At 38.1% G+C, this 27,361-nt stretch overlaps 1 protein-coding gene across 3 annotated transcripts in view; it reads left to right on the forward strand.

Annotated features, from left to right (window-relative positions):
• Positions 1 to 27,361, forward strand: part of LOC149230188 (mRNA capping enzyme family protein) — a 222,091-nt gene that overhangs the window by 112,201 nt on the left and 82,529 nt on the right. For all 3 annotated transcript variants that reach the window (XM_089378889.1, XM_089378888.1, XM_089378890.1), the window contains one exon: positions 516 to 578. In XM_089378889.1, coding sequence (XP_089235015.1) covers positions 516 to 578 — 63 coding nt within the window. The remainder of the gene's footprint in view (positions 1 to 515; positions 579 to 27,361) is intronic.

Genomic DNA, 27,361 nt, shown 5'->3' on the forward strand with positions numbered 1-27,361 from the left:
ATTGTCATGGTCATGGTTCATCTATTGGTTTTATTCATGTTTCATGCCTTTGGTTGGTGGACCATCCTCATGTTCTTTTTCTTATGGTTCACACTTCTTCAATGCTCATCTGTATTTCATGGTATTTTTTTGTTTTTTCACTCTGACATTACATAGTTCAACCTTTCTTTCATTTTAGTTTTTAGGGTTATGTTATGTTACACAGCTCATCTGTACTGGGTTGTAAAGTGCACTTTGCTTCTGTTAGTGCAATAATGTTTCTTTCCTCTGTGTGCTCCTCTCTCATTAGTGTAAAACCATTCAAAATATTTCTGTGAGCATGTAACTTGTTATGTTGTTCTGTTTATGGATTCTTTATTGCATTGTTGTGGATATGTGTTCAAGATAATATTTTTGTAGCCATTTGACTAGTGGAAGTTAAGTAGTTGGTATGCATTACTGGACAATAAGAAAACACAATGACATGGTATGATCGAAAGTTGTATTGTTAATATTCTTTTCAATATAAATTTCAGGATGCAGTGGATTGCCCAGAATGGCTTGTTCCATTTCACATTTTCAAGGAATTAGCAAAAGAGGTCAGTTTTGGGTTTATTCATGTAGATACATTCTCATGTATGTTTATTTTTAAAAAATCTATCTCCACAATAATTAGAAGATGTTTATATGTTATATATATCCCTCTCTTATTATGCTTTTCATTTTTTTTCATGTTTTTTAGGGAACCTAATGATTCCATGTTTAGCTTAGTTTTTCTGTAAATATATAATTTGTAATATCTCAGCTAATAAGATAGAAGCTTCACACATAGGTAGTTATGGTGTCAAGTGGGCAATGAAGTGATAGGTCACTTGTGACCTATAAAGACAGTTGTGCTTCTCCTTTGGTGAATTGAAATTTTTCCTTCTGATACAAAATTATCTTATAGTTCTTCCTTTATTCCTGTGCTTTAACATTGTATGAAAGCTGGTTAGTCCTGTTGGAAAATAGTTTTGTACAAAAGTGATGTACTGAATCATATCATAAGAAAAAGCATTCTGTGGTTTTCTCCCATTTGGGTTTCCATGTAAAATCTTTGTGTATTGATGTGATGTGCTATTGAGCTTTATCATTGTGATGTTGATTGAAGATTAATTAATTGAAGCTAAAAGTACTTATTAAAGGATTAACTGATTCACCCCCGCTCTCAGTTAATTCCAACAAGGTTCATGTTTGGTCATTCTAAGTAGCTCCAAAGTTAACTATTCTTGTTGAGAAGAAGAGGACCAAAGTGCAAGGTGTAATGCCAAATGTGCACTATGAGAAGATCCAACATTCTCATCAATATAGTATTTGGTGCTTATTGTAGATATTGCAAGCTCTTCAGTTTTTTAAAGACAAGCATTGAAAGAATTGAAGGGATGGCTCTCCTAATGATAGTAGCTACAATTGTCTCTTTTCATTTTGGAGGATTTCAATTTCTTTCCTTTATCTCGTTTGGATTTAAGAAGGGTTGAGACAATGTCTGAGTGGGCTTGATCATGAGTGGCTAAAGGCTCAATTCTTTTCATGAACTAATGCCTTTCAATAGTTTTTGTGATGCACGAAAGGAAGGTTCGACACAATCTTAGTGTTAAGGATTATATCCTTCAATCAACAAGAGAAATAATGCCCCATCCAATATCTTAAATAGGACATGTAGAAAACTCATGACAACCTTGAATAGGAATTTTTTGTGGTTGTATTAAGGAGTAAAAGAAATTCATTGTCATAATATCCACTGGATTTTAGGGCTTTCATGCAATGGTAATGTGGTTGTGTTGGTGAGCAGGGTCTTGAATTTCAACCCAATTGTTTTGCAACTTCAAAATGTGTATGCCAATGATTGCCTTTCTCCTTTCTTTGTATTCTTGCTATAGATGCTCTTAAAGTCTCCTTTGGTTGAAAAGGATGGACTTGATGTAATGTTTCTAATAGGAAATTAACAGTGAATAACAAAGACATGCAATAAATATAACACAGAAAAATTTCAGTAAACACCCATAAGACAGAAAATGCTCCTCAAACGCCAAAATGGGCAATTTTATTTATATTCAGCTACTGGAGTACAATAGAAAATAGAAAGAGTGCACCTGGGCTTGCACAAGGCAAGCTACAAGCCTCAGGTGATCAATATGTCAATGCCCAACTGCTGTAGAAACTTGTCCTCCAGAATTTTGCGCTGGCCCAATTTTCTGCACTGCTAGCTGTCTTGAGACCCTGATCCAACCCCTCAAATTTGCCCATAAAATTCTGTAAAATTAGGATTGGAATCCTTGCCAAAAACCCAGAAAAACCCAAAAAGGGTTTTCTCTAGTTTTGACCCTCAAAATTCAGCCCCAAATAGCTTGGCCCTTCTCCACAACCAGAAATTATCACCTATAGCAGAGAATGATGTTTGCTGCTCCCAAAATGCCAAGAAACTCCCCACAATGATCCTCCAACCAAAATCTGAGCAACCCAACTCCTCAATCCTCTGCCCAAGACTCCACTCACTTGACCCCCACAAGTAACTGCGTAGGCCTGTAGGTGATGACGTAGTCTCTACGCCTAACAATTATGTCTTGCGTGAGGGACTCACTCTCCACTTGCAAATCCTCCTCCTTTACTCAGAATTTGGCCAAGAAACACCCCAACAACAATGCAACCTCCAGCTCCAGCACCAATCTCCCTCTATGACTGCGTGGCTCTTCCTTCTGCGTCCCAGCTGAACCAGAATGGTGTAGTGCTATGTGATGCCTCTCTCCCAGCCTCCAAATAAGATAGAAATCCTTCCTAGGGTGGCACTCAAGGTCCACCAAAGAGAAGGTTGAGCTTCACTCCTTGGGAAGCTCTTGTGCTAAGCAACACTTGTAACTCAGCTGAATAGCTAGAGTAACAATGGATAATCAAATGTCAAAAAGCCCCAAATGATGCTTCTCTCCACTTATTTATACTTGCTGGCCCTTGGTCTCATGTGGGTCCCTCCCTTAGGAAATTTGAATTACCTACTAAGTGGTGCATATTATTTGTGGGTGGGTGGCCCCCACATTCCACTAAAAGCTCTTCGACCCACTTTTCCTAAGTCTTGCCTCCAAAATTTGCATTTAGACCAAAATTGAACAAAATTGGGTTCTTTTTCCCTAGAGAATATTTAGGAAGGGACATTACAGTCCTCCCCTCCTAGATGTTGCTTGTCCCCAAGCAACTGCAAAGCTGGATGTTGCAAGATCTGTTCACTTTCCCATGTAGCATCCTCTTCCGACAAATCCTTCCACTTGACCAAATGCTCTCTGATTACCCGGTTCCTCAATCTCCTCTCTGGAGTCTCCAATATGGTCTCTAGTGTCAAAATTAAATGCCCCTCATCATCCAAGGGTGACAACTCATTTGCAGCTATAACCTGCTGCCCTAACACCTTCTTCAGGCATGAGACATGGAACACCTTGTGGATTCGACTCTCTGAAGGTAGCTCCAGCTCATAAGCCACCTCTCCGACTCTCCTGATCACCTTATATGACCCATAAAATCGAGTTTGAAGTTTTTCTGCCCCCTTTTGCTTTAGTGAAGACTGTTTGTAGGGCTGCAAACGTAGGTAAACTTGAGACATGTACATTCGAGATGAAACACATGGTACAACTAAAAATTCCTCCCTAGCTGAGAGGGAGTTTTGAAATTTGGAGTAGTTTCGGGATGAATTTCCGCAAGAGAAATCTAATTACTCCTAGGAGAAGCCTAGCTAACCCCAAGAGATGCCCAACATCCCTAAGGAGAAACCATCTTGCCCCAAGAAGAATTCAAATTGGATGAAAATAAATTATTATTCAAATTAGCTTGACACATCCTTTATGACGAGAATCAAAATTAATTTGTTGGAAGTCGGCCTCTCCTTTAAACGACAAAGACTAAATTTGTAAGGGGGATTTTCATCATGTTGTCCTATACATTTTCAAGTTGGTATGACCCCTCAATGCACCCATTAGGACCATATAGAAGCCTATAAATACATGATTGGGCAATTCAAATTCACATCATCAACAACATTTGTTCAAAAGAACAGAGCTATCTGAGGCAACCATAATTGAAGTCAAGCTAAGAGGAAAGGACAAGTTTCTTGCTTTTGTTTTGTCTAAAGTTTTGGCAGAACGATTCGAGGAGACCTGAGTGAAGATGTAATGGGCATAAGTCTTGTTCCAGGTGTGTGGTAGTTCTGTGATGAGGTTGCAAGGTTTTGTGAGGGTCATGACCTATGTTCTGGGTAAGAAATAGAGATCGAGCAAGGGCTGAAGTCTTCTCCATGAGAGCGCAAAGATTGGAGCAATTGTCACATAGTTGGGTGACTGTATAATCACTGTTTTAGAGGGCCGAAATGTCTGGGTTAATGCTGGAATATGGTCCCATCCTTTGAGGGACGAATAATTAGCAAAGTTTTTCTCCCAAGCATCCCTCAAAGCTAGGTTGGAATCGTTTGATAAGGTCTTAGGTGAGTCCTAGCATTATCGAGTCAATGTATATTTATCATACTAGATGATCTGTCTTGTGTTGCAGAATTTGGTTGAGTCATGGCCATTTGTGTGCAGCAAACTTGGCCATGGCATAAAATAACAAAATTATCTTCCTCAAATCATCTTCGAGATTAAATTGAGCAATAAAGTTTGTTCTTCTTATTAGAGTTTGTAAATTTAATTTTGGGAATATTGGGAATAATTTTATAAATTATTTCACTAACCCTTGTATTTTATTTCTCTAGTGTAAATAATTAGAGGGTTTTAGTTTTCAAAATTAAATTTTGTTTATAAATATTACTGAATGGCTAGTTCTTATTGACTTGCAGGTGCCATAACTTAAGGATCAAAGGCAAATTCGATTTTCTGGAGGGATCAAGCCCTCACCTAGCCTAGACGGCTAGGGTTTGGGTACTTGTTCAACTTCAAGGGAGCTGTCCAACTGATTGGAGGAGGCCGACCAAGTTTTGAGGCCACATCTTCCCTAAGAAGGCCTAGATCTACCATACCTAAGTCTCCAATCCTTAACGCTCAACCATCTTGTGGAGGCCGCAAGCCCTAAAGGGCTAATTTCATTGCAAAAACTAGGATTTACATAAGGGTTTTCCATTTGAAGGTTTTGCAAGCAAGTTTTGGTGGCTACAATTACATTCTTGGGCTTAAATTTGACTCATCTTCTCACTTGATGGTAGAAGCCATTTTGGCTTGGCCGCAGGCATAAAAGTCCCTTTTAAGCTTGGCTGTATAGGATTTGAGGCCTAAAAGCCCTAGTCATAGGCCTATCTTTGCCTCTAAGGCCTAGTTGCAACCCCTAAAGGGTCTCTAGACCCTTGTCACAATCATTTGGAGGGCAATCAAGTGCTTTTAAAATAGTTTTTTGACTAATCTCCTTGGCTTTGCAGGTTATCATTGGTTTTCATTGAAAATTTTGTCGAGTTTGGTGCTAATACTTGTGTTTGCAAGCTTTTCATCATTTGAGTAAGGGTTTTGGTGGGCTAAGAGTCGCTTTCAAGCAACAATCTTGCCTCCTTTTCCTAGCCGTATGCCTATTAGGCCTCTCTAGCATTAGCTGCACCCTCTCCCAAGGTGTTTGGAGGAGCTACATTGCATTTTTGGAGCCCAAACACTATCCTTTGGCATCTTAACTTGGCATAGTAGTTATTGGAGGAAGGCTGCAAAGCCTTGTTTTTGTGTTGATCCTATCATCCATCTTTTTTGACTATCATAACATAACCAGATCTGAAGCAAAGCATACAATGACCTAATCACTCTAAAATCTAATAATAATAAGCCTAAAACACCTAAAGACATCACACATTAACTACAAAGGCTTAATCATTGTTCTAGCTCTTGTCCTTGTTTCCTTTATAACTGATTTTTTGTTGACAGTGGGCTGATTTGATTGACAATGACATCTCTCAAGGTTTGGGGCATTCATCTTGCTCCTAAGTTGATCATTGTGTGCTAAGAGGTGTGTCTGAATTGGTTTATCTCTTGGCTTGAGGATAGCTTGTCGAGTCACTAACCTTTTCTCTCTTTGCATCTCATGTGCATAAGTGTTTCTATCTTGCTTGCATTGAATATTTAAAATCTTTTGTTGCATTTTATTTATTAATATCACTGTTACGAATCTCATTTACTAATATCACTATTACGAATCTCATCTTGTTGCTTATAGTTGTGCTCTTGCTGTCTTGTAATTTTCTTTGGTTCAAAGTTGCAAATCTAATAAGTGAAGGGGAATTTCTATTGAGCATGAGTAAGTGATATGAAGATATTGCATCATCACCATAGTCATCGCATTGTGCTTGTAATATCTTGAAGTTTCTCTTGTTCAAAATTGCTACATTATAAGTAAGAGGAATTCTAATAAGCACACTAAGACCATCCTAATAACATTGCATCATTGAATAATCTTGAGGGTGTTTCTCTAATTGCTTTTGGCATTCTTGTAATCTTGTGTTAAAGAGTAACATTTATTGATCTTGGTTACATGAATTTTGAAACATTGAAGTATAATAGCACCTCATTGAAGTATTCCTGTCATAATTTGCATTCTCATCTTAGATTAGAAGTGCATATTTGAAATTTACCTCCAAGCATAAGCTTGGTTGATAGAAATTTAGGGCTGCCTTCTTCATCCAATTTGAGAAGTTAGACACCCATTCACGGTTAACACAGGTGAGAATTGCAATTCTCTTGTGGGCAATCCCTTGTAGGAATGACGACACTTGGGTGGTTAGAGGTCCTGGGGAGGTATCGTTAATGAGACCGTAGCCTCCTTGCCTAACACTTCTCTCTACAACTTTGTTTGTGACTAGCTTCAAAACAATTGAGGAGAAGACTTCGCTTAGATTAGGCATCTAACTAAAAATTAACCAAGATTTTACCTTTCACTTCTAGATTAGGTCCTGCATTTCATCTAGGATAGAGTTTGCATGTCATCTTGGCAACATTTTCCTATCCGATAACTTGGTGTACTAATCATTGTCGTGCAAGTATTTCTTAATTCTCAGGGACTGGTCTATCACTAATCACTTAAGCCCTTTTGTTTGTACAAGGGATTGCTTGACCAAATTGAAGTAGAAGAAGCCTCCATCCTAAGCGAAGGGAACAAGGGTACAAAGTTGATTGAAATACTTCCCACGTGCTGCAATTAGGGTTTTCGAAGAGACTGAGAATTGTAGGTCTGAAATGTTGAAGAATCTAGGGCAAAGTAGTGTAGTGTGATTCTTCATTACTTGATAATTTGTGGAGTATTTTTACTTTTCCTTATTAGCTTATTTTTCTTCTTAGTAGTGCATATGTGTGTACTTCATCAAGCTCCTACCAAAACATAAAAACACGAACACAAGATGTTGGCTCTCTACCAGGGCCAAAACCTCTCTTCTCTTGAGAGGATAACCCTTTCTTGAATTTCTCTTACTGAAGCTTCTATTGATCAATGCCAAACCCTAGACCCCTGACAAAGAGATCCTCCAAGCACAAGTCAAGTCCTCTCTCCTTTCTGCACCATATACTCTGGCACTTATTCCGACACATTGTTTCCCCCTTCTTCCGACACTTTGTTCTTCTTTCAACTTGTTAGTAACCTTGTTGTACTTGCTTTAGAGAAGATGTCTTTGATGAGACCTTTTTCATATGATGATTCCTTTCTTGTCTTCACCAATCAATGAACTTTTATGACTGTCAAGGGAGGGTTGTTATGATAGCAGTGCAACCCTAATTCTCGCACGTGTGAGAGGTACCCTAGAGAATTAGGGTCCTTTTCCTTCGCTAGAGAGAGGGACTTCTTTGCTTGACTTAGGAGGCCTTGTAGGCCTAGTGACTAGCCCAAACACCAACGAATCTTGCACTGAAAACTTGTTGCTGCTATATCCGCAGTCTGTCCTCCTTATCCTTGCATGTGTGACTGTTTCTAGCCCTAGAAACAGTCCCTAACCTTCATTGAGTTTCCTCCTTCCTTCGTTGCACTTTTGGAGACCCTTAGACTTCCCTTACCTTCCTTTTCGGCTTATCTTCTTCGCTGATTTCAGAGCTTGCGTTGTCTATTTTATGAGTGGACAACCTTTATATATAGAGGACTGTCCCTCCTCTAGGCCGACTAGTTAATTGTTTTTCAGGCCGACTAGAAAAGTAGATTTCAGATAGATTCCATGATGGTGTGGCATGCTTGAAGGAGCTTCTTGATGGTGCCATGGTGATGCCTTAGCTTAGGAGGAGACTTGACTTTGCTTGGAGGTATTCTCTTGACTTTAATACATATTTATACAAGGTGGAACATTTCCTTAAGGTTTTCAATATTTTATTTTGATTATTTGACTTACCTATAGCACTTTAAATAGTGCTAGACCTATTTCAATGAGCAAGAAACTCATTGACATATATTATAAAATAATATTTCTTTTTTTGAATAAGTACAAATATCAAAAGTACATTTGTGAAGACCGAACCTAGTTACACTTTCCTTCAACACTCCCTCTTAACTAGGGAGGTATTTATACAACATTACAAGGTGTTTGGCTATTATCAATCTTGAAGAATTCACATAAGAGAAATCGGATTAGCAATCCATTTGTTATAGCATCATATCCATCAACATTGTCATAGTGCAAGGCCTTGACTAACAACTCCATTTCTTTACGAGACCATGAGCTACAATGTTGGCGAGACCAATGATTTATAGACACCTTCATCATCGTCTCTCAAGGTACATACCCACCTGGGTGTTCTCCGAGTATGACCTTCTAGGACTATTCTTATCTTGGGTTCCGAACACTCAAAGAGTATCGGTCCTCTTGTCTACTCTTGTCTTGGATGCCCTACACATCCTCAAAGAGTATTTGATGCCAGGTGATTACGTAATCCTCCCATTCTTTCTTCCCAAGTGAAGACAAGAATGTTGTGTCTATCTTGTGTCTACATTTCCATTCATGGCCTTCATCTAGAGTTATGGGTGTTAGTCTTGGTCTAGTGGATGACCCATGAAATGGAAAACACAATTGTCACTCCTTTGTAATTAGGGGTGATTCAAAACTCCCTCTTGATCAGGGACCTGCCAGAGCTCCCTCTAAACTAGGGACCCTTTCCTTCATCAAAACCTTCTTCTTCGTGGGTCCTTCAGCTGGTTGATCTCCTTCCTTTGATGTCATGAAGTCTTTGTTCGAACTTCTTCTAGGTAGGGCACCATCCATTGATCACTTTCCTCCCTGGTTTGTCATGTCATTGCTTTCTTTGAGGAAAGTGGCTTTCATGTCATACATTACGTTTTCTTGTCATCTTGGCTACTCCTTTGTCATCTTGTCCATGCTTCGAAATATTCTTCTCATGGATGCTTCGTTGTACTTGCTTGTTTACATGCTTCGACCTAGTAGCCCATCATGACTTCATCCTGATATTGCTTCAACATTGCTTTTCGTTGGATGGTTTCTTCATCACGACATCTTCGTAGAGTAGAATCAATTATCTGCATATTTTATATCTCCAAGGCCTTCATAGGTGTCAAGGGTCCTTTCTTCCTTTATCAGAGTTGTCTTGCCTTCTTTCGGGAGATATCTTCAAAGTATCTTGTCAGATAGTGATTCTCGGTGATCATGGTGTTCTTCCACATGCTTGATCTCTTTCTTCATTTGCTTCTTATCAGATAGATAGGTCAACCATCTAATGATTCCTGTGAGAGCATTCCTTCACTGCTTCTCAGTCAACAATCTTATGCTCCTTATGTGAGCATATTCTTTTGTTGACCTTCATTGTAATGTAGTACATGCCTTTGAGCATGTTCTTGGTGAAAGAGATTCTTTCATACTTGATCATGTTATATAACTATTCCCATGACTCAATAAATGATAGCATGACTAAACTGTAATGCATACACACCTCATCTTGATTTTCCTTTGATCATCGTTTGGTGTGGCCCTTCTTGCTTCATCTTAGCTTGCCTGCATATCGTTCTTTTCTTGAATCCCATGAATGAGATTCCCAATGAGACTTCTGCTTTGGTTCGTGAACCTTCTTTTGAAGATCCATCATAGGATCTCAAAGACCCTTGCCTTGCAAATGTTTCCTTTCTTTTGATGATGGAGGTCTTTTAAGATTCTTAATCATGATCAATTTTTCTTTCATTGTGGATGAGGTCCTATGCTAGGTATGCTTTTCTACATGAATATCTTGAGCTATATTTTCCATGCTCCTATATTCTAGAGGATATTTCTAGCCATGCATTTTCTTATCATAAATACGACATATTCCTGAGTATCTAAAACTCTATGTACATCATGCTGCTAGATTCTAGAGGATGTTTCTAGCCATGCAATTTTAATTTATCCTTACATGCTCCTATCCTACTCAAAACTTTGAGAGAAGTCTAGAAGTAAAGAGTTTGACCTAGTCATAGTAGAGATCCAGAGGATCTTCCTTCTTTTGCTTCTTTCCTTCTTTCATTTCTTGAGTTATGTGAGCTTCTTCCCTCTTCCTTTTGTTCTTGTTGTCCTTTTTAAGCTTAGGACAATTCCTTTTGTAGTGTCCATATTCTTGGCATCCAAAACATTGGATTTTGGACATGTCTTTGTTGTTTGTTCTTCGTGGACCAAAATTGCCAAATCTACCCTTTCTTTTGGCCATGGTAGCAAATGCTTGCTCCTTTTATCCCACATCTTCCTTTTCCTTAAGTCTGGTTTCCTCTGTTCTGCATAGAGACCACATTTCACTGAGAGTGGTTGCTTCCTTCTTGGCATATATGCTTGATGTGAAGTTGCCTCAATCCTCAGGTAGAGCATTGAGTACTACAGTTGTGATCTCTTTGTCAGACATGACTTCCCCAAGCTCTTGAAGTTGATCTCTCATTTCAGAAATTTTCATGAAATAGGGAGCTCTACTAGCTTATCATAAATTTCTTTTGATGTCTCAAACTTGGAGACATAAGGAATGAGAGAATCTTTGATTGATTTATCAGAATCCTTTGAGCTCTTGTCTCATCCTTATTGTACTTGGTTAAGGCTTGAGTTTGTTCCTTAGCAAGGATAGCGATATTCCTTTTGACATGCTCTAGGAGTTCATTCTCCTTGAGTAGTAGATCAGTCCACTTCTTCCATGCAAGAAAGTTATTAGTACCTACCAATTTATTGCTTTCCTTGCAAAAAGACATTGATGTATATTCAGAAGGGGACATTTACTTACTTGATAGATTTTGAGATGTGATGGATTTGCTTCCTCCTTGAAGACTTGATGGCTTGATGTAGCTTCAATCTGCTCTTCTTTGTAGGTGCCTTTATATAAGGCTCTTCTTCTAGCTTTGTAGACCTTCTTGATGAATGATGGATTATATACCCTTCTTGACCTTGAAGTGATTGAGACATCTAGGCTTGATGCTTCAACCTTGTAGATGCTTCTCCTGATTAGTGTTCTTGAGTTGCCCTATCCTTGATGTGTCACCTTAGCTACGATACCATGTTGAAGAATCTAGGGCAAAGTAGTGTAGTGTGATTCTTCGTTACTTGATAACAATTTCTGGAGTATTTTTTCTTTTCCTTATTAGCTTATTCTTCTTCTTCTTCTTATTAGTGCATATGTGTGTACTTCATCAAATTGCTCCCATAACATAAAAACAAGAACACAAGATGTTGGCTCTTTGCCAAGGCCAAAACCTCTCTTCTCCTGAGAGGAAAACCCTTTCATGAATTTTTCTTATTGAAGCTTCTATTGATCAATGTCAAACCCTAGACCCCTGACAAAGAGATCCTCCAAGCACAAGTCAAGTCCTCTCTCCTTTCTGCACCACATACTCCGACACTTTTTTCCCCCTTCTTTGACACTTCGTTCTTCTTTCAACTTGTTAGTAACCTTGTTGTACTTGCTCTAGAGAAGATGTCTTTGATGAGACCCTTTTCATATGATGATTCCTTTCTTGTCTTCTCCACTCAATGAACTTTTATCACTGTCAAGAGAAGGTTGTTATGACAACAATGCAACCCTAATTCTCGCACGTGTGAGAGGTGCCCTAGAGAATTGGGGCCCTTTTCCTTCGCTAGAGAGAGGGACTTCTTCACTTGACTTAGGAGGCCTTGTAGGCCTAGTGACTAGCCCAAACACCAACGAATTTTGCACTGAAAACCTACTGCTGCTATATCTGCAGTCTGTCCTCCTTATCCTCGCATGTGTGACCATTTCTAGCCCTAGAAACAATCCCTAACCTTCGCTGAGTTTCCTTCTTTCTTCGCTACACTTTTGGAGACCCGTAGACTTCCCTTACCGTCCTTTTCGACTTATCTTCTTCGCTGATTTCAAAGCTTGCATTGTTTATTTTATGAGGGAGTGGACAACCTCTATATATAGAGGACTATGCCTCCTCTAGGCCAACATGTAGGCCAACTATAAGAGTAGATTTCTAATAGATTCCATGATGGTGTAGCATGCTTGAAGGAGCTTCTTGATGGTGCCATGGTGATGCCTTAGCTTAGGAGGAGACTTGAATTTGCTTGGAGGTATTCTCTTGACTTTAATACATATTTATACAAGGTGGAACACGCCCTTAAGGTTTTCAACCTTTTCTTTTGACTATTGACTTACCTATATCACTTTAAATAGTGCTAGACCTAATTCAATGAGCAAGAAACTCATTGACATATATTATAAAATAATATTTCTTTTCTTGAATAAGTACAAATATCAAAAGTACATTTATGAAGAACCTAGTTACACTTTCCTTCAACATGAAACAAGTCGAAAATTTGAAGTATACCCAAGGTCCAAAGGAAGGCAAGCAGTTTGACTAGTGTTGACTTGGTAAAGAAGAAGAAGCTGGAAATAAGGTTTTGTGAATTAATCTTGGAGAGGTTAATAGCAATGTGGAAAAAGTCGAAGTCAGGATTAATTCGGCAAGGGTCCAAAAGTTGAAAAACTCATTAAAGTCTGGAGTTTTTTGAAAAAGTCTGCAAAATTAAAAAAACACAAAATTATTCATTTTTTATTTTATTTTTTTAACATCTAGAGTATCCACAACATCAAATAAATGCATTTCCACATAAAAATGTAAAGAAAGCTAATATATAATATGTTTATGAAGTCTAGTGCTACATCACATATCAAAATAGTGAATCAACTCCTAAATCTTGAGTCTTGTCTAAGTCTCAACTCTCAAGAGTCAAAATATCAACAAAAAATATAATAAATGTATATCATGAGTCATCTAAAAGTCATAAAGTAATCAGTCACTGAGATCCTCTTCCCCTTTTACGAGAATAGGGAATGGCTTTGCCTTTTCCTCTAGAGGAAGAAGGCCCTGCCCCTGGGGATACAAATGGACTCAATCGTCCTCTAGAAGCGGATGGAAGAGGTGGCCTTTGTCCTGTGCTGTTGCTGCCCATCCTAGATGGTGTCACCTCCTCTAAATGTTTTGGGCACAAGAGAAACTCCAGGGTGGTGGTTTTGATTCTTGAGGCCATTGACATGCATCCTAGTGGGAAGAACTGAGGTCATCTGTTGTCCACTCTTCAAGTATGAAGATCTAGTGGGAAGACATGAACGGGCATTTAGAATTTGCTATCCAACACCTCAAATTTACACTTGGCAGCATGCTAGCAAAATTATGAAGGAACAAAAGACTAAAGAAGAGATGAGGAACCCTTCCGATTCTCACCAGGCAACCCAAAAAATATTCCAGGATATCAGAATGTCTTCAAGGTGCCTATAGATTGCCAGTGGATGGTAAAGTATGTCCTCATGAGATTCTTGGCATAACAAACAACATAAAGACTCTACATCAAGATTGCCATCAATGAATGCTTCCATTCTCTGAAGGATACCTGCCAACTTCGGCAACACATGTGAGCTTCCTGGAGAAAAAGTTGATAGCAGAAGCATGCTCTGGAGACAAATAATTACCTGAACTACCTGCTCCAAGAGATAAGGACCAACTGATGTGGAAGATGGAATGAGGGCTCTGCAACAGTTCAAAGCAACCAATCAAGCGACACATTCCCTATGTTTGTTGGACGAAAATGCTGCCAACTCAGTTAAGCATTCTGATATTTATTTTAGCTGTTTGATTTGGGATAGCCTTAAACTTTGCTTACGAAAACATATATATAGGATTCAGTTTGATGATTAGTTTGCTAGTTTAAAGATTATAGTGGGCTTTATGGGTATGCCCAGTGGTCCTTTCAGAGATTTGAAAATTTTGCTATTTTATTCTGTTCTGTAATCAGTAAATATCAAATCCTAAAACTGAATCTATGATATGATCAAGCATGGTAAGGTAGAGTCTAGCTAGTATGGACAAGGATTGGGACTGATGTTGTCAAGCAAAGCTTTTTTTGGCTTTATCATCAAACAAAGAAACTTTAATTTTAAGGCAATGAATCCAGAGTGTGACAATGCACATTGTTGTATGTTAATATAAAAAATCTTTAATTTACCAAAACAAATAAGGACAAAATATCTGGAAATCCTCCAACCCATCAGGAATGCCCCCGACAAAGTCACAAAATTTCTTTCATGCCTCAACATTCCCTGCCACAATGGTGGATCATGCTAACATCCAAACACCTTAAAATTGTAGAAAAAACACTCTCTCGGCAAAAAACACTTTTGCTAACTTTTTGAGGTGGCCTCTGTCCTATCCGCGACCTGGGAGGGAGGCCGACTTTTTGGGTCGACTCCCGATTAAATTGCGATTTTTTTCTTTCTAAAAAGTCGCCAAAAAGTCAGGGGATTAAATTGTTTAGTTGAAAAAATTGCATTTTTAGGATTAAATCATGATTTTTTGCAGACTTTTTCCACACTGGTTAATAGGTCAAGGGTATTGGTCTTGGTATTCGTTAATTGAAGTCTCTATTAGAAGAAGAATTCGTTTGGGTTTTCCTCTCAAATTGAAGAGGTTTTGGCCTTCGCTGATCGCTTACACTCTGTGTCTCTTGTCTCTCTATTGTTTTTGCATTGGTAGTTGTTTGATTAAAAAGAACACTATAATAATCTAACTAAAGAGGAAATCCTAATCTAAAGAAGTAAAAAACATTCACAAGTAGTTATCACAAGAAGAGAAATCACCTAATTGCTATGCCCTAATTTTCTCAACATGGTATCAGAGTTAAGGTGACAAATCAAGGAAAGGGCATCTCATCAAGGCCACACAAAGCACTCAAGGATCAAATCTTGAAGGACTTCAAGGCAAAGTCAAGATCTACAAAGAAGTGTCAAAACCCTAGATCGAAGAAGAAGTCTACACCGGAAGGAGTCTTGGGATCCGCAACAGACCGTATAGACCCTACTCAAGTTGAAGAGACCCTCAAACCAAAGCATCTTGAAGGATATTCATCCAAGAGAAGCAAGATCAAGGACATTGTCATCATCTTCGAAAGGTTCTAAGGCAATCCCTCTCTTGTTGAAGAAAGGTCCTTACCATTGAAGAAGATCATCCAAGAAGCACCAAGACATCATCAAGAAGTCATCATTATCAACAAGGACATCACCACCAAAGGATCTAAAGTGATCTCCCTCTTTGTGGGGACAAGGGTCGTTCTTGAAGAGAACTATCTTCATTCAGGATAAGTTTTCTATTAACGATATCATCATCAAATTCAAGGAGGCAGCAAGTGGAAGAAGTATCTTCACAAGTAAGTATATTTATGTCTGAATTTGTCAAAATGTCTTTTTGCAAGGAAAGCAACAAATTGGTTGGGGCTTCAAACTATCTTGCATGGAAGAAGAGGACAAATCTGAATCTCATTGAAAATGAGGTTATGGATCATGTCAAAGGATATATCACCAAACCATTGAAAGAAGATGCTCAAGCACTTGCAAAGTTTATGAAAGGGGAAGTGAGGGCTCAAAGGATTCTCATAGAATCCATCAAGGATCCCCTCATTCCATATGTATCTAAACTCGACACCTCAAAAGAAATATATGACAAATTGGTAGAGTTGTTTTCTGTAAGCACTGCAGGAGAAGTTATCTCTCTAAGGCAAGAACTCTACAAGCTAAGGATATAAAAAGAAGAAGGAATAACCTCATACTTTATGAGGATATCTGAAATAAGGGATCAACTTCAAGATCTGGGTGAAATAATGTCTGACAAGGAGATGACCACTGTAGTACTAAATGCACTACCAGAGGAGTGGGGCAACTTTACTTCAAGTATTTATGGGAAGAAAGAAGCTACTCCATTCCAGGATCTGTGGTCTCTATGCAAAATTGAACAAACAAGTTTGAAGGCAAAAACTGATGTAGGATAAAGTGAGCAAAACCAAGCATATGCTGTCATGGAAAAAAGAAAAGGGAAGTCTGGGAAATTTGGTCCTCAGAAAAGGAAGAAGAACATGGCTAAAATTCAATGCTATGGATGTCAAGAATATGGGCATTACAAAAGAGATTGTCCTAAGCTCAAGAAGGAAAATAACAAAAGAGGTAGAGAAGAAGCCCATATCACCGAAGAAGTGGAGGAAGCTGAAAAGAAGAAGTCCAAGAAAGAGGAAGTAAAAGATCTCTACTATGATTGAGATAGTCTTCCTCACCTAGTTCTTTTCAAGTTCCTATTTTCAAGTTTTTTGTTGTAAGATATGGCTATCATGAATCACTAAGGAAAATGATAGGATGCATCATGGCATCATAGAAGCATTAAAAGCAAGAGCTCGTGATCATAGAGAAAAATAGCTGAAATAGAAGTCTATGGCAGTCACCTATGGAAGGATATAGCTGTTAGTCAAGGCCTTGCTATGTAACAATGCTGGTTGATATGATGCTATACAGATGGGTTACCAATCTGACTCTTATGAGAATTCTTCAGATTGAGAATGCCCAAGTACCTCGTATGGATTATGAATACCTCCTTAGTTAAGAGGGAGCGTTGAAAAGTGGAACTGGGTTCGGTCTTCATAATGACATCATGATTTTATGTAAATGATGTAAAGAAGAAAATAAATTTATGTTTATAACGCTTGAGTCATGGGTTTCATGCTCAAGGAATTTTATTTCTAGTTGAAGCTCCCATTGAGAGCTATTAGGTTTGGTCATCAAGTCATAAATTCTATTGACTCAATGTCATGTAATGAAGACCCATTTGGGCATGTTATACATTGTAAAAGGAAAATTATTTAAGTCACTAACCCTCCAAGATCATGTCAAAAACCCTACTTGAAGTTAGCCTAAGGAAAATTCTAGAAAGGCATGTTGACCTTGTCACAAGGAGAATTCAGCTTAGCTTAATGGGCATACCACTATATAGGGCAGCTTGGCCTCACCTTTGAGTAGATTTCTGTCAAGCAATCTGATGTAAGTAAAGAAGTGTGAGAACCACATTAGAAGAGCCTCTCTCCAAGTGAAGAAGGAAGGACTAGAAAACAAGTTGTTTTGGGCTACGTAAGGGCTAATATCTATCACACGTGCAAAGAGGAGTATCATCTGCTGCAGGAGAAGCCGAGATTATCTCAATCATCCTAGGAAGTTGAATTAAAGAAGAAGACAAGTCAAGAATTGAAGCTGAATTGAAGTAGAAGAAGCCTCCATCCTAAGTGAAGGGAACAAGGGTACATAGTTGATGGAAATACTTCCCACGTGTTGCAATTAGGGTTTCTAAAGAGACTGAGAATTGCAGGTCTGAAACAAGAGGTCGAAAATTTGAATTATAGCCCAGGTCCAAAGGAAGGCAAGCAGTTTGACTAGTGTTGACTATTAGAAAATGTAACTATGTTCGGTCTTCATTAATGTACTTGAGTCATTATGTAATGTACTTGTCAAAAGAATAAAGAAATAATTTTTATTATTATAACAATGACTTATTAAAGCATGGGTTTCATGCTTGGTTCATCATTATATTAGTCAAAGTCCCCATGGTGGACTCCTAGGATTAATATTGAGTTTATAGAGTCATTGTACATACAAAGAGGACCTTCTTGGGATTTCAAATAATGTAAAAGGGTTTTGTATTGAGTCAAATATGAATTATGTACCCTCCACATCAAGTCGGCCTAAGGACCCTAATTCGACCCAGAAGAAGCCTATATATACAAGGAGGTCGAAGTCATTTGGAGCATCAACTCTAAAGCAATTTCGTTATCTCAAGAAGAGCTGGAGAAGTGCGAAGTCTGTTGCTGAGAGGTCAAAAGAAGTGTGAGTTTGGGGAAGTATATAGAGGAAGAAAATGAGATTTTGGTGCCTCTCTTTCTCTCTGTTTCATGGTCTGGATTGGGAGATTGAAGTCTCCTAAGATTTCGCGTGTATACGCGCCTTTGCATTAGTAAACCTGCGTATACATCAGTCATAACATTTACAGTCCTAAGAGATGGAAATAATACTGAGAGGGGGGGGGGGGGGTGAATCAGTGTTATTAAATTAATATAACTTTTTCATTTCCATATTAAGATTCATATACGCTACTTCAGTTAAGGCAAACCGCGTGTATACGCAACTGTGTGTAATGCAACAAGCGTATATCCAGTAAACTTATGATTCAGTTAATTGATCCTTAATGAGTGCATCAGAACATTATTAACCATATGAACAGTAAACAGGAGCAGTAAAATAGAACAGATCATCACACACAAGAAGCACACATGAACACCATGATGTAAGGTGGAAACCCAATGTGGGTGAAAACCACCTGCTGCAAGTCATCTCAATCTTCTTTTTAATAAGAAACTTCTTTTTACAATAGTTCTGTACTGGTGCAGTCTTATACCAGTACACAGGCTTCTACCTGCAGAAGGCTACAACCTTCTCTCGTTCTCCAGACTCTCCTGGAAGGGAGCTACAACCCCCTTAGCTCTTGTACTAGCCGATCCATTTACTAGTACGTAGGTGCCGACCTACTGAATGCTCCAACCTTCACTCGTTTTCCAGCTGCTACTGGAAGGGAGCTACCACCCCCTTAGCTCTTGTACTAGCTGATGTACTAGTACGTAGGTGCCGACCTACGGAAGGCTACAACCTTCTCTTTCTTCGTCTAGGTACCACATTTCATAAATTTTCAGACTAGATACTCTTGAAGCACAACAGCATAATCTGAAGGCCACGTTTCATCCAATTTTCATACTAGACCCATCAACAACATTGAAGCACAAAATCAATCACCACTGCAAAACACCCATCGACTACACCTGCATCATCAATCTCTGAATCACCCAATGCTGAAACACTGAAACCCTGTCAACAACATAATCACCAGAACACAGAACAGGCAACAGAACTCTGCAACAATAACCAGATCCAACTGCAACTTCAATTATCATATCTCATAATGTATATACGCTACTATGAAGAACCAAACCCGCGTACATACGCGCTTTCACCACAGCCAACCCGCGTATAGATATGCAAATATTTACTCATAACTTTGTGGTTGTTTCAGACATCAGCCATACCCAGATCATAATATTCATACAATAAAACATGCGTCAATAATTCAGATCTAGTCTATCCATAATCAAACCATATAATGATAAACATTCCAAGCCTTAAGATCCCGATCCATCCTTAGATCTTGTTCTCCATCAGCTGTTGAGATTCCTCCTTAGCTTATATCAAGCAATGCATCATGAACCCATAACCTGCATACTGGATTTCATACTTCATCAGATATTCAAAACTTTCTCAATACATTTGCCTAATGATCTTCTTCTCCTTTTATAGTCTTAGGCCTTACTCAATACCATGGTCCAAAGCCATTGAGAACCAATACTAGGGACCCAATACCTGGGTTCAACACTTCGGACGCAATACCAAGGACCAAAACCATAGGGCTAAATACCACAGACCCAAAAATAAGCTTTCCCACATGTACGCGCTTTTTCGTGCATGAAAGTGCGTGCATACGCATATGCAACTTTTGATTAGCAATCCCGCGTGTATACGCGCCTTTGTATATAGTGAACCTGCGTGTATAACCTGTGTGTATACCCTACTTGGTATATAGCGAACCTGCGTATATACGCGACTTGGTACATAGTGAACCTGCGTATAAACTGCATATGTATGTGACTTGGTATATAGTGAACTTGCGTATATACTCTTCTTTTTTCATTCTTTGTACTCTGATCATCAATTCTTTGCTACTAACCTGCTGCACTATGATCTGTCATTTGTGTGAGTTGCCATCAAGGACAACACTTGTATCATAATGCCAACACTTGATTCATTATGTAATGTACTTGTCAAAAGAATAAAGAAAATAATTTTTATTATTATAACAATGACTTATTAAAGCATGGGTTTCATGCTTGGGTCATCATTATATTAGTCAAAGTCCCCATGGTGGACTCCTAGGATTAATATTGAGTTTATAGAGTCATTGTACATTCAAAGAGACCCTTCTTGGGCTTTTGAATAATGTAAAAGGGTTTTGTATTGAGTCAAATATGAATTATGTACCCTCCACATCAAGTCGGCCTAAGGACCCTAATTCGATCCAGAAGAAGCCTATATATACAAGGAGGTCGAAGTCATTTGGAGCATCAACTCTAAAGCAATTTCGTTATCTCAAGAAGAGCTGGAGAAGTGCGAAGTCTGTTGCCGAGAGGTCAAAAGAAGTGTGAGTTTGGGGAAGTATATAGAGGAAGAAAATGAGATTTTGGTGCCTCTCTTTCTCTCTGTTTCATGCTCTGGATTGGGAGATCGAAGTCTCCTAAGATTTCGCTGTTGCCGAAAGATGTTGCCTAGTTGAAGTTGCTGGAAGGGGTTGAAGATCTAGGAGGTTGACTTGGTGTGGAGGGAAAGTCTGGTCTTGGTCTATGGTGAAGAGTATCAAAGAATACTATATAAAGGAAGAATTATCTTGACTGGGTTTTCCCCTCTAGGGGGGTTTTTCCCTAACATGTGCCTATATCTTGTGTCTCTTGTTTTGTGATCTTCATGTATGTATAATTGCTTGATGAAAGATAAGATAATAAAGAAGTAAAAGAAGCCAACACACTCATAAGTAATTATCAAGAAAGGAGAATCAAACCCTAATATAATTACTTTGATTTTCCAACATTGACTTGGTCAAGAAGAAGAAGCTGGAAAGAAGGGTTTGTCACTCGGTCTTGGAGAGGTTAATAGTTCAAGGGTCTTGGTCTTGGTATTTATTAATTGAAGTCTCTACTAGAAGAAGAATTCGTTTGGGTTTTCCTCTCAAATTGGAGAGGTTTTGGCCCTAGCTGATCGTCTACATTCTATGTCTCTTATCTCTTTATTCTTTTTTCATTTGTAGCTGTTTGATGAAGAAGAACATTATAATAAATTATAATCTAAGTAAAGAGAAGATCCTAATCTAAAGAAGTAAAAATCATTCTCAAGTAGTTATCACAAGAACAAAAATCACCTAATTTCTATGCCCTAGATTCCTCAACGGGCCCCTATGTTGCTGTACAATTTGTCTCAGCTGCACATGTGAGCTGCGACTTACCTCTACTGCTGCACGTGTGAGCCATAACCTCCTCTCAAACACACATGTGAGCCGCAACCTCCTCTTTGTTTTCTCGGCCTCCCTCTCTTTCCAACTCGACACTCTAAATTCCTTTCTCTCTCCTTAATCAAGTCGAACTAACCTCTTCAGAAAAATCACTTGCTCAAGCACTGAACCAATTAATGTGTCTCTCACCTTATCATTAGCCTTGTTTAATGATTTCATTAGGCCAAATCTCTAACCTTAATCTTTGAAGTGATCAATGGCCAGGATTAAATCCTAAGATCACTTGAGATCAACAATTGAGATTATATCATCTAAGTCACTTAAACAAAGTAACTTACTTATTATTAGACTTAGGCCTAATAGTTCTCAGTAATTAATTATTGAACTTTTCCTAAGTTAAACTTAGGAAAGAAATAAATAATCACTTATGCCTTGCATGTAAGCACCCAAAGAGGCAAATCAAAGTCTTCTCCTTGTTAAGACACAAAGTAAGAAGAAGACCTTCCGCAACTACGTAAAACAACATTTTATGCTAGGAAATGTCACATGGAATCATACTTGAAGAGATCATTATATAGTAGTGTCTACTGGCACATATGAAATGAAGTGTTTAGAAAGCAGGAACTGATATGCTACTGTAGGTTGAATTTGAGGCATCGCTTTGCTGTGGAGTGTAAGAGAGAAGCAAGATTGTTTTTGAGAAGCTGCAATTGGGACCTTGTACAGGAATATCACACTTGATAGAGTGTGTCTCTAAGGTAGTTACACTAAAGGAGCAACATGTCCCTCTAATTTGTTTGCCAAATATTGCTAACCCCGAAGTCTGAGGAGAAAGCTGTCGAAAAGTGTAACTAGGTTCGATCTTCATAATGACAAGTAATTATGATTTCATGTAATGAGATGTAAAAGAGAAAAATAAAATTACTGTATTACTTGCTTCATGGGTTTCATGAGCAAGAGATTTTATTTTTGAGTCAAGATTCCCATTGAGAGTCTTTAGGAATTATTGGTTATCTAGTCATAAAATGTTAGTCATTGTCATGTAATGTGTTAGGTCCCTATAATACTAGTGTATTCCCTTATTATTATTGTCATTGTAGCCCCTTATTGTTTTGTTGTGCCCATGTTGTGCCCATATTGTTATTATTGTACCCCATAAAAACCCACTATTGTTATTGTTGTGCCCTTGCATTAATATTGTTATGTCGGCTCTAATTATATTGTGACCACTTAGACACCTATATATAGAAATGAGGCCTTGTCATTTGTATCATCCAAGAATTGTTCATTTGTGTAATGTAAAGGAGGTTTCCCCCTTGAAGATGCTACTTTTTAAGTCGTTGATCTATCTCTTTCTTCTATTTTGAGCTGGTTGCATAACAATTGGTATCAAAGCTTTGGATTCTAGGGTTTTGCTGCTTCAAACAGGTCATTGTGGCATTTTTGCTATAACTTTGTTTCTATGAAGCTTCAGAAGTTGAAATTAAAACCCATTTGAGCTGAAATCGTAATGAACCTCGTGACCGAATTTCAGATCTTGTCTCGCTATATTTTTGGGATATGAACCGAGGAAGTTAGGGTTTTTGCAGGCTCCCGAATTTGATCTCAAACAGATCACCTTGGGAAAATCATCATAACTTTCTCTCTGAGCATCAGATTCAGATTCCGTAAAAAGTGACAAAAAGAGGACGAGTTGTAGTTTGTTGGGTATCGTTTTCAGAGCCGAAGGTCGAAATTGTGACACGTGGCACGTCATAAAAGTTCTCTCTACTGAACTAGTCTATAATTAGGTCATCGCGGATTGGGCATAACTCTTCGTTGGAGAATCCAATCATGATCAGACTTGTGGGGTGGGAAAGAGGACTCAAAGGTTTATCATGGGCCAAATTTTCAGAACTTAGAGATCCGAAATTACAGAGTCACAGTCGTTTCAAGATCGAGCTCATACAAAGTGGAAAACAAAAGGTGTGTAGTTTTTTTAAAATTTGCATAAGGTTTGTTTGAGAAAGTAGTTTGAAGTGATTCAAAGGGCATTGTGAAGCATAATTATCATTCATTGATGCCTCGAAGAAAGAAAATGGAAACACCTAGTAAGCAACTTGAAATCTCTACTATGACACATGAAGAAGAGGAAGAAATGCAACGTGATATATCAACATTACGAGACCAAGTGCAACAAATTTCGCTCTCACAAAAAGTAACTGAAGCTAAGCTGGATGGTTTAAAGAATGGAATGGAAGCTAAGATGGATGACATAGAAGCTAAGATGGATGGTATAGAAGCAAAACTTAAAGGCAACATGGAAGATTTGACAAAGTTGCTACAAGAAATGCTTACTAATGGCTAAAGGGTAATAAAGGAAGCTCATGATGAGAAAAAAAGAAATGTTAGTCATGATTTCATAGACTCTAATGTTGGATTGAAGACCCACCATGTTCCAAAGATCGATATGACGAAGTTTGACGGCAAGTATCCCATAACATGGATACTACAGATGGAGTAATATTTCGATCTCCATAATGTTCAAAACACACAAAAGGTACGCATTGCAACTTTATATTTGGAACCCAATCAATTTTTATAGTATTGATGGCTTTGCTCTCGTAAACAAATTGTCACTTTGGAAATTTTTACGGAAGAAATGATATCACATTATGAGGATACAAAAAGCAACACTTTTTTTAGCCAATTGATAAATCTCAAACAAAAGGGTTCAATGGTGGAGCACAATGAGGACTTCCAAAAATTGAATATAAGGGTAAAAGATTTTCCAGAGCAACATATGATTGATGTGTTCATAGGGACTTTTAAGGATAACATCCAACATGAGGTTCGCCTTCGAGAAACTGATTCATTGGAGAAGACATTCAAGTTGGTAAGAAAAATTGAAATCAAAATTATGGCAACAAAAAACCCTACCAATCACAACTATAAAGATGGAAGTGTTGTTTCCCCTAGCCTTCCACAACCTACAAGGTTGACACCACAACAATTGGAAGAAAAAAGAGCAAAAGGGCTTTGTTAAAGTTGTGATAACAAATACACTAAAGGTCATAAGTGTGTCGAGAAGAAATTATTTTACATAGATTGTGAAGAAGAGGAAGAAAAGGAACAAGAAACATCAAAAGAAAAGGATACACACCAGGAACAAACTCTAAAGAAAGAAGAAATGAATCCGACCATATCTTGTAATGCATTGGCCGAAATTACCACTCCTCAAACTATCAAGATAGAAGGACATATCAAGAAGAAAAAGGTAATAGTGTTGATTGATTCAAGCAGTACCCATAATTTTATTCATTGTAAGATAGCCAAGGAATTGAATTGCTTCCTATATCCAGCACTAGAGTGTCAAGTGATGGTTGCAAATGGAGGAACCATTAATTGCTTTGGAAAGTGCCATAATATCAAGCTATCCATGGGATAATATGTGTTGAATAGTCCAATGCTTTCCATTCCAATGGGTGGTGCTGATGTTGTACTAGGAGTCCAATGGCTACAATCTTTGGGTACGATAACTTTTAATTTTCAAGAACTTTTCTTGAATTTTTTTCGGAAGGAAAGGAAGTTGAATTAAGGGGTATCGTAGGGAAACCGGGAAAGATAATCAGCTCTAACGACATGACAAAGCTTCTAAAGAAAGAACAACGAGGTGTAATTGCACAATTATGTTCACTAGAGGTTCCCACGTCGAAATCATCTATTTCTCCATATCTCCAAAATGTCTTGGACAATCATTCCAAGGTATTTGAGACTCCCAAAGGCTTCCCACCTATTCGTGATCATGATCATGCTATTCATTTGATTCTAGGAAGTGTTCCTCCAAACATCAGGCCTTACAGATATCCCTATGCTCAAAAGAGTGAAATTGAACGTATGGTTGCATAAATGCTAGAGGCTGGTATAATTCAACTTAGTCAAAGGTCTTTCTTTGCTCCAGTAGTACTGGTGCACAAGAAGGATGTGTCTGGATTATAGGGAGCTCAACAAGCTCACTATTAAAGATAAATTTCACATTGGAACAATTTACTTGACTAAGTTGGACCTTTGTTCAGGATATCATCAAATCAGAATGAAGACTGAAGACATTCCGAAAGCAACATTTATAATTCATGAGGGTCATTATGAATTTTTGGTCATGCCTTTTGGCCTTACCAATGCACCTTCTACATTTCAAGGTTTGATGAATTCCATTTTCAAAACCATTCCTTAGAAAAATTGTGTTAGTATTTTTTGATGATATACTAATCTACAACAAGTCTTCGAAGGATCATGTTCAACATGTTGACAGAGTGCTCAAACTATTGAAGGAGAAACAATTATATGCAAAACCTCCAAATGTTTCTTTGGAGTACAAGAGGTGGAATATTTGGATCATATTGTATCTCATGAAGGTGTTAAGGTAGACCCTAGCAAAACTTAAGCCATTAAGGAATGGAAAATCCCCACATCCATAAAGCATGCACTTAAGAAATGGGGACCTTACTTAATGGGAAGACACTTCAAGGTAAAAACGGATCATGATAGTCTTAAATACTTTTTAGAACAAAGATTATCCTCTGAAGAGCAACAAAAATGGGTCACAAAGATGTTGGGTTATGACTTTGAAATCATCTACAAAAAAGGGAAGCAAAATGTTATTCAGATGCACTCTCAAGAAAGGATGAGGATGTAGAAGCATTGCTTTGTGCCATTTCTATTATCCAACCAGATTGGATAAACGAAGCAAGGGACGAATGCAAGAATGATGAAGAAGTGTGGGCACTCATTCAAAAGTTGCAGCAAGATCCCAGTACATCTGATACATTTAGCTGGAAAAAGATTCCTTATGGTACAAAGATCGCTAATACCTCTGTAAGAATTCCCAACTCAAACAAAAGATTCTTCTGGAATTGCACATCTCTCCCTTAGGAGGGCATTCAGGATTTTTAAAAACTTACCACAGGGTTAAGAAGGAATATTTTTGGGATCACCTTAAATTTGATATTCAAAAGTTTGTGGCGGAATGCTTGGTTTGCCAACAAAATGAAGTTGAGACAATTAAGACCCCAGTTCTATTACAACCTTTATCCATTCCAAGTCAACGTTGGGAGGAGGTTTCAATGGATTTTATCACTGGTTTACCCAAGTCCGAAGGAAAGAGTGTCATCATGGTGGTAGTTGATAAACTTACCAAGTATGCACACTTTTGCTCATCATCTTATCCATTTAAAGCTAGTACAGTTGCTACTGCATCTATGGAAACAATTCAAAAGATACATGGAAACCCAAAGTTTATTGTAAGCGACAGAGATCCTATTTTCACTGGAAATTTTTGGACAAAATTATTTTCTTGTCTCGGTACTCAGTTAGCTCATAGCTCATCTTATCATCCTAAATCTAAAGGGAAAACTGAGATAGTGAACAAATGTTTGGAAGGATACCTTTGTTGCTTTGTACCTGATTAACAGAAACAATGGATCAAATGGTTGCCTCTGGCTGAATGATGTTTTAACACTTCCTTCCATACTGCAACAAAAATGACCCCATTTATGGCACTTTATGGATATCATCCACTGTCCATCACATCATATTTAAGAGAAAATTCTAAGGTTCAAGCACTGGAAGATCACATTGAGCATCAATAAAAAGTTCTCAACTCTTAAAGGATAACCTCACTTTGGCGCAGAATAGAATGAAACAACAAACAAATCAACATCACAGTGAAAGAAGTTTTGATGTAGGTGACTGGGTATTTCTACGACTACAACCATACAAACGTCCCTCAAGCAAGCTAAGAAGGATAATAAATTATCACCAAAGTATTATGGTTTGTACAAGGTGTTGCAAAAGATGGGTACTATGGCATACAAATTGTAACTTCCTGCATCTTCTCGAGTGCACCCAATTTTGAATGTTTCATGCTTAAAGAAGGTTATAGGTGACAAGCTCCCAGTTCAAACAATATTGCCAGAACTTGACTAGGAAGGAAAAATCATATTGG

Source organism: Pinus tabuliformis, chromosome J (assembly GCF_031772625.1).
Source record: "Pinus tabuliformis cultivar Carrire ecotype Pingquan chromosome J, CPIR1, whole genome shotgun sequence".
NCBI classification, from domain to species: domain Eukaryota; kingdom Viridiplantae; phylum Streptophyta; class Pinopsida; order Pinales; family Pinaceae; genus Pinus; species Pinus tabuliformis.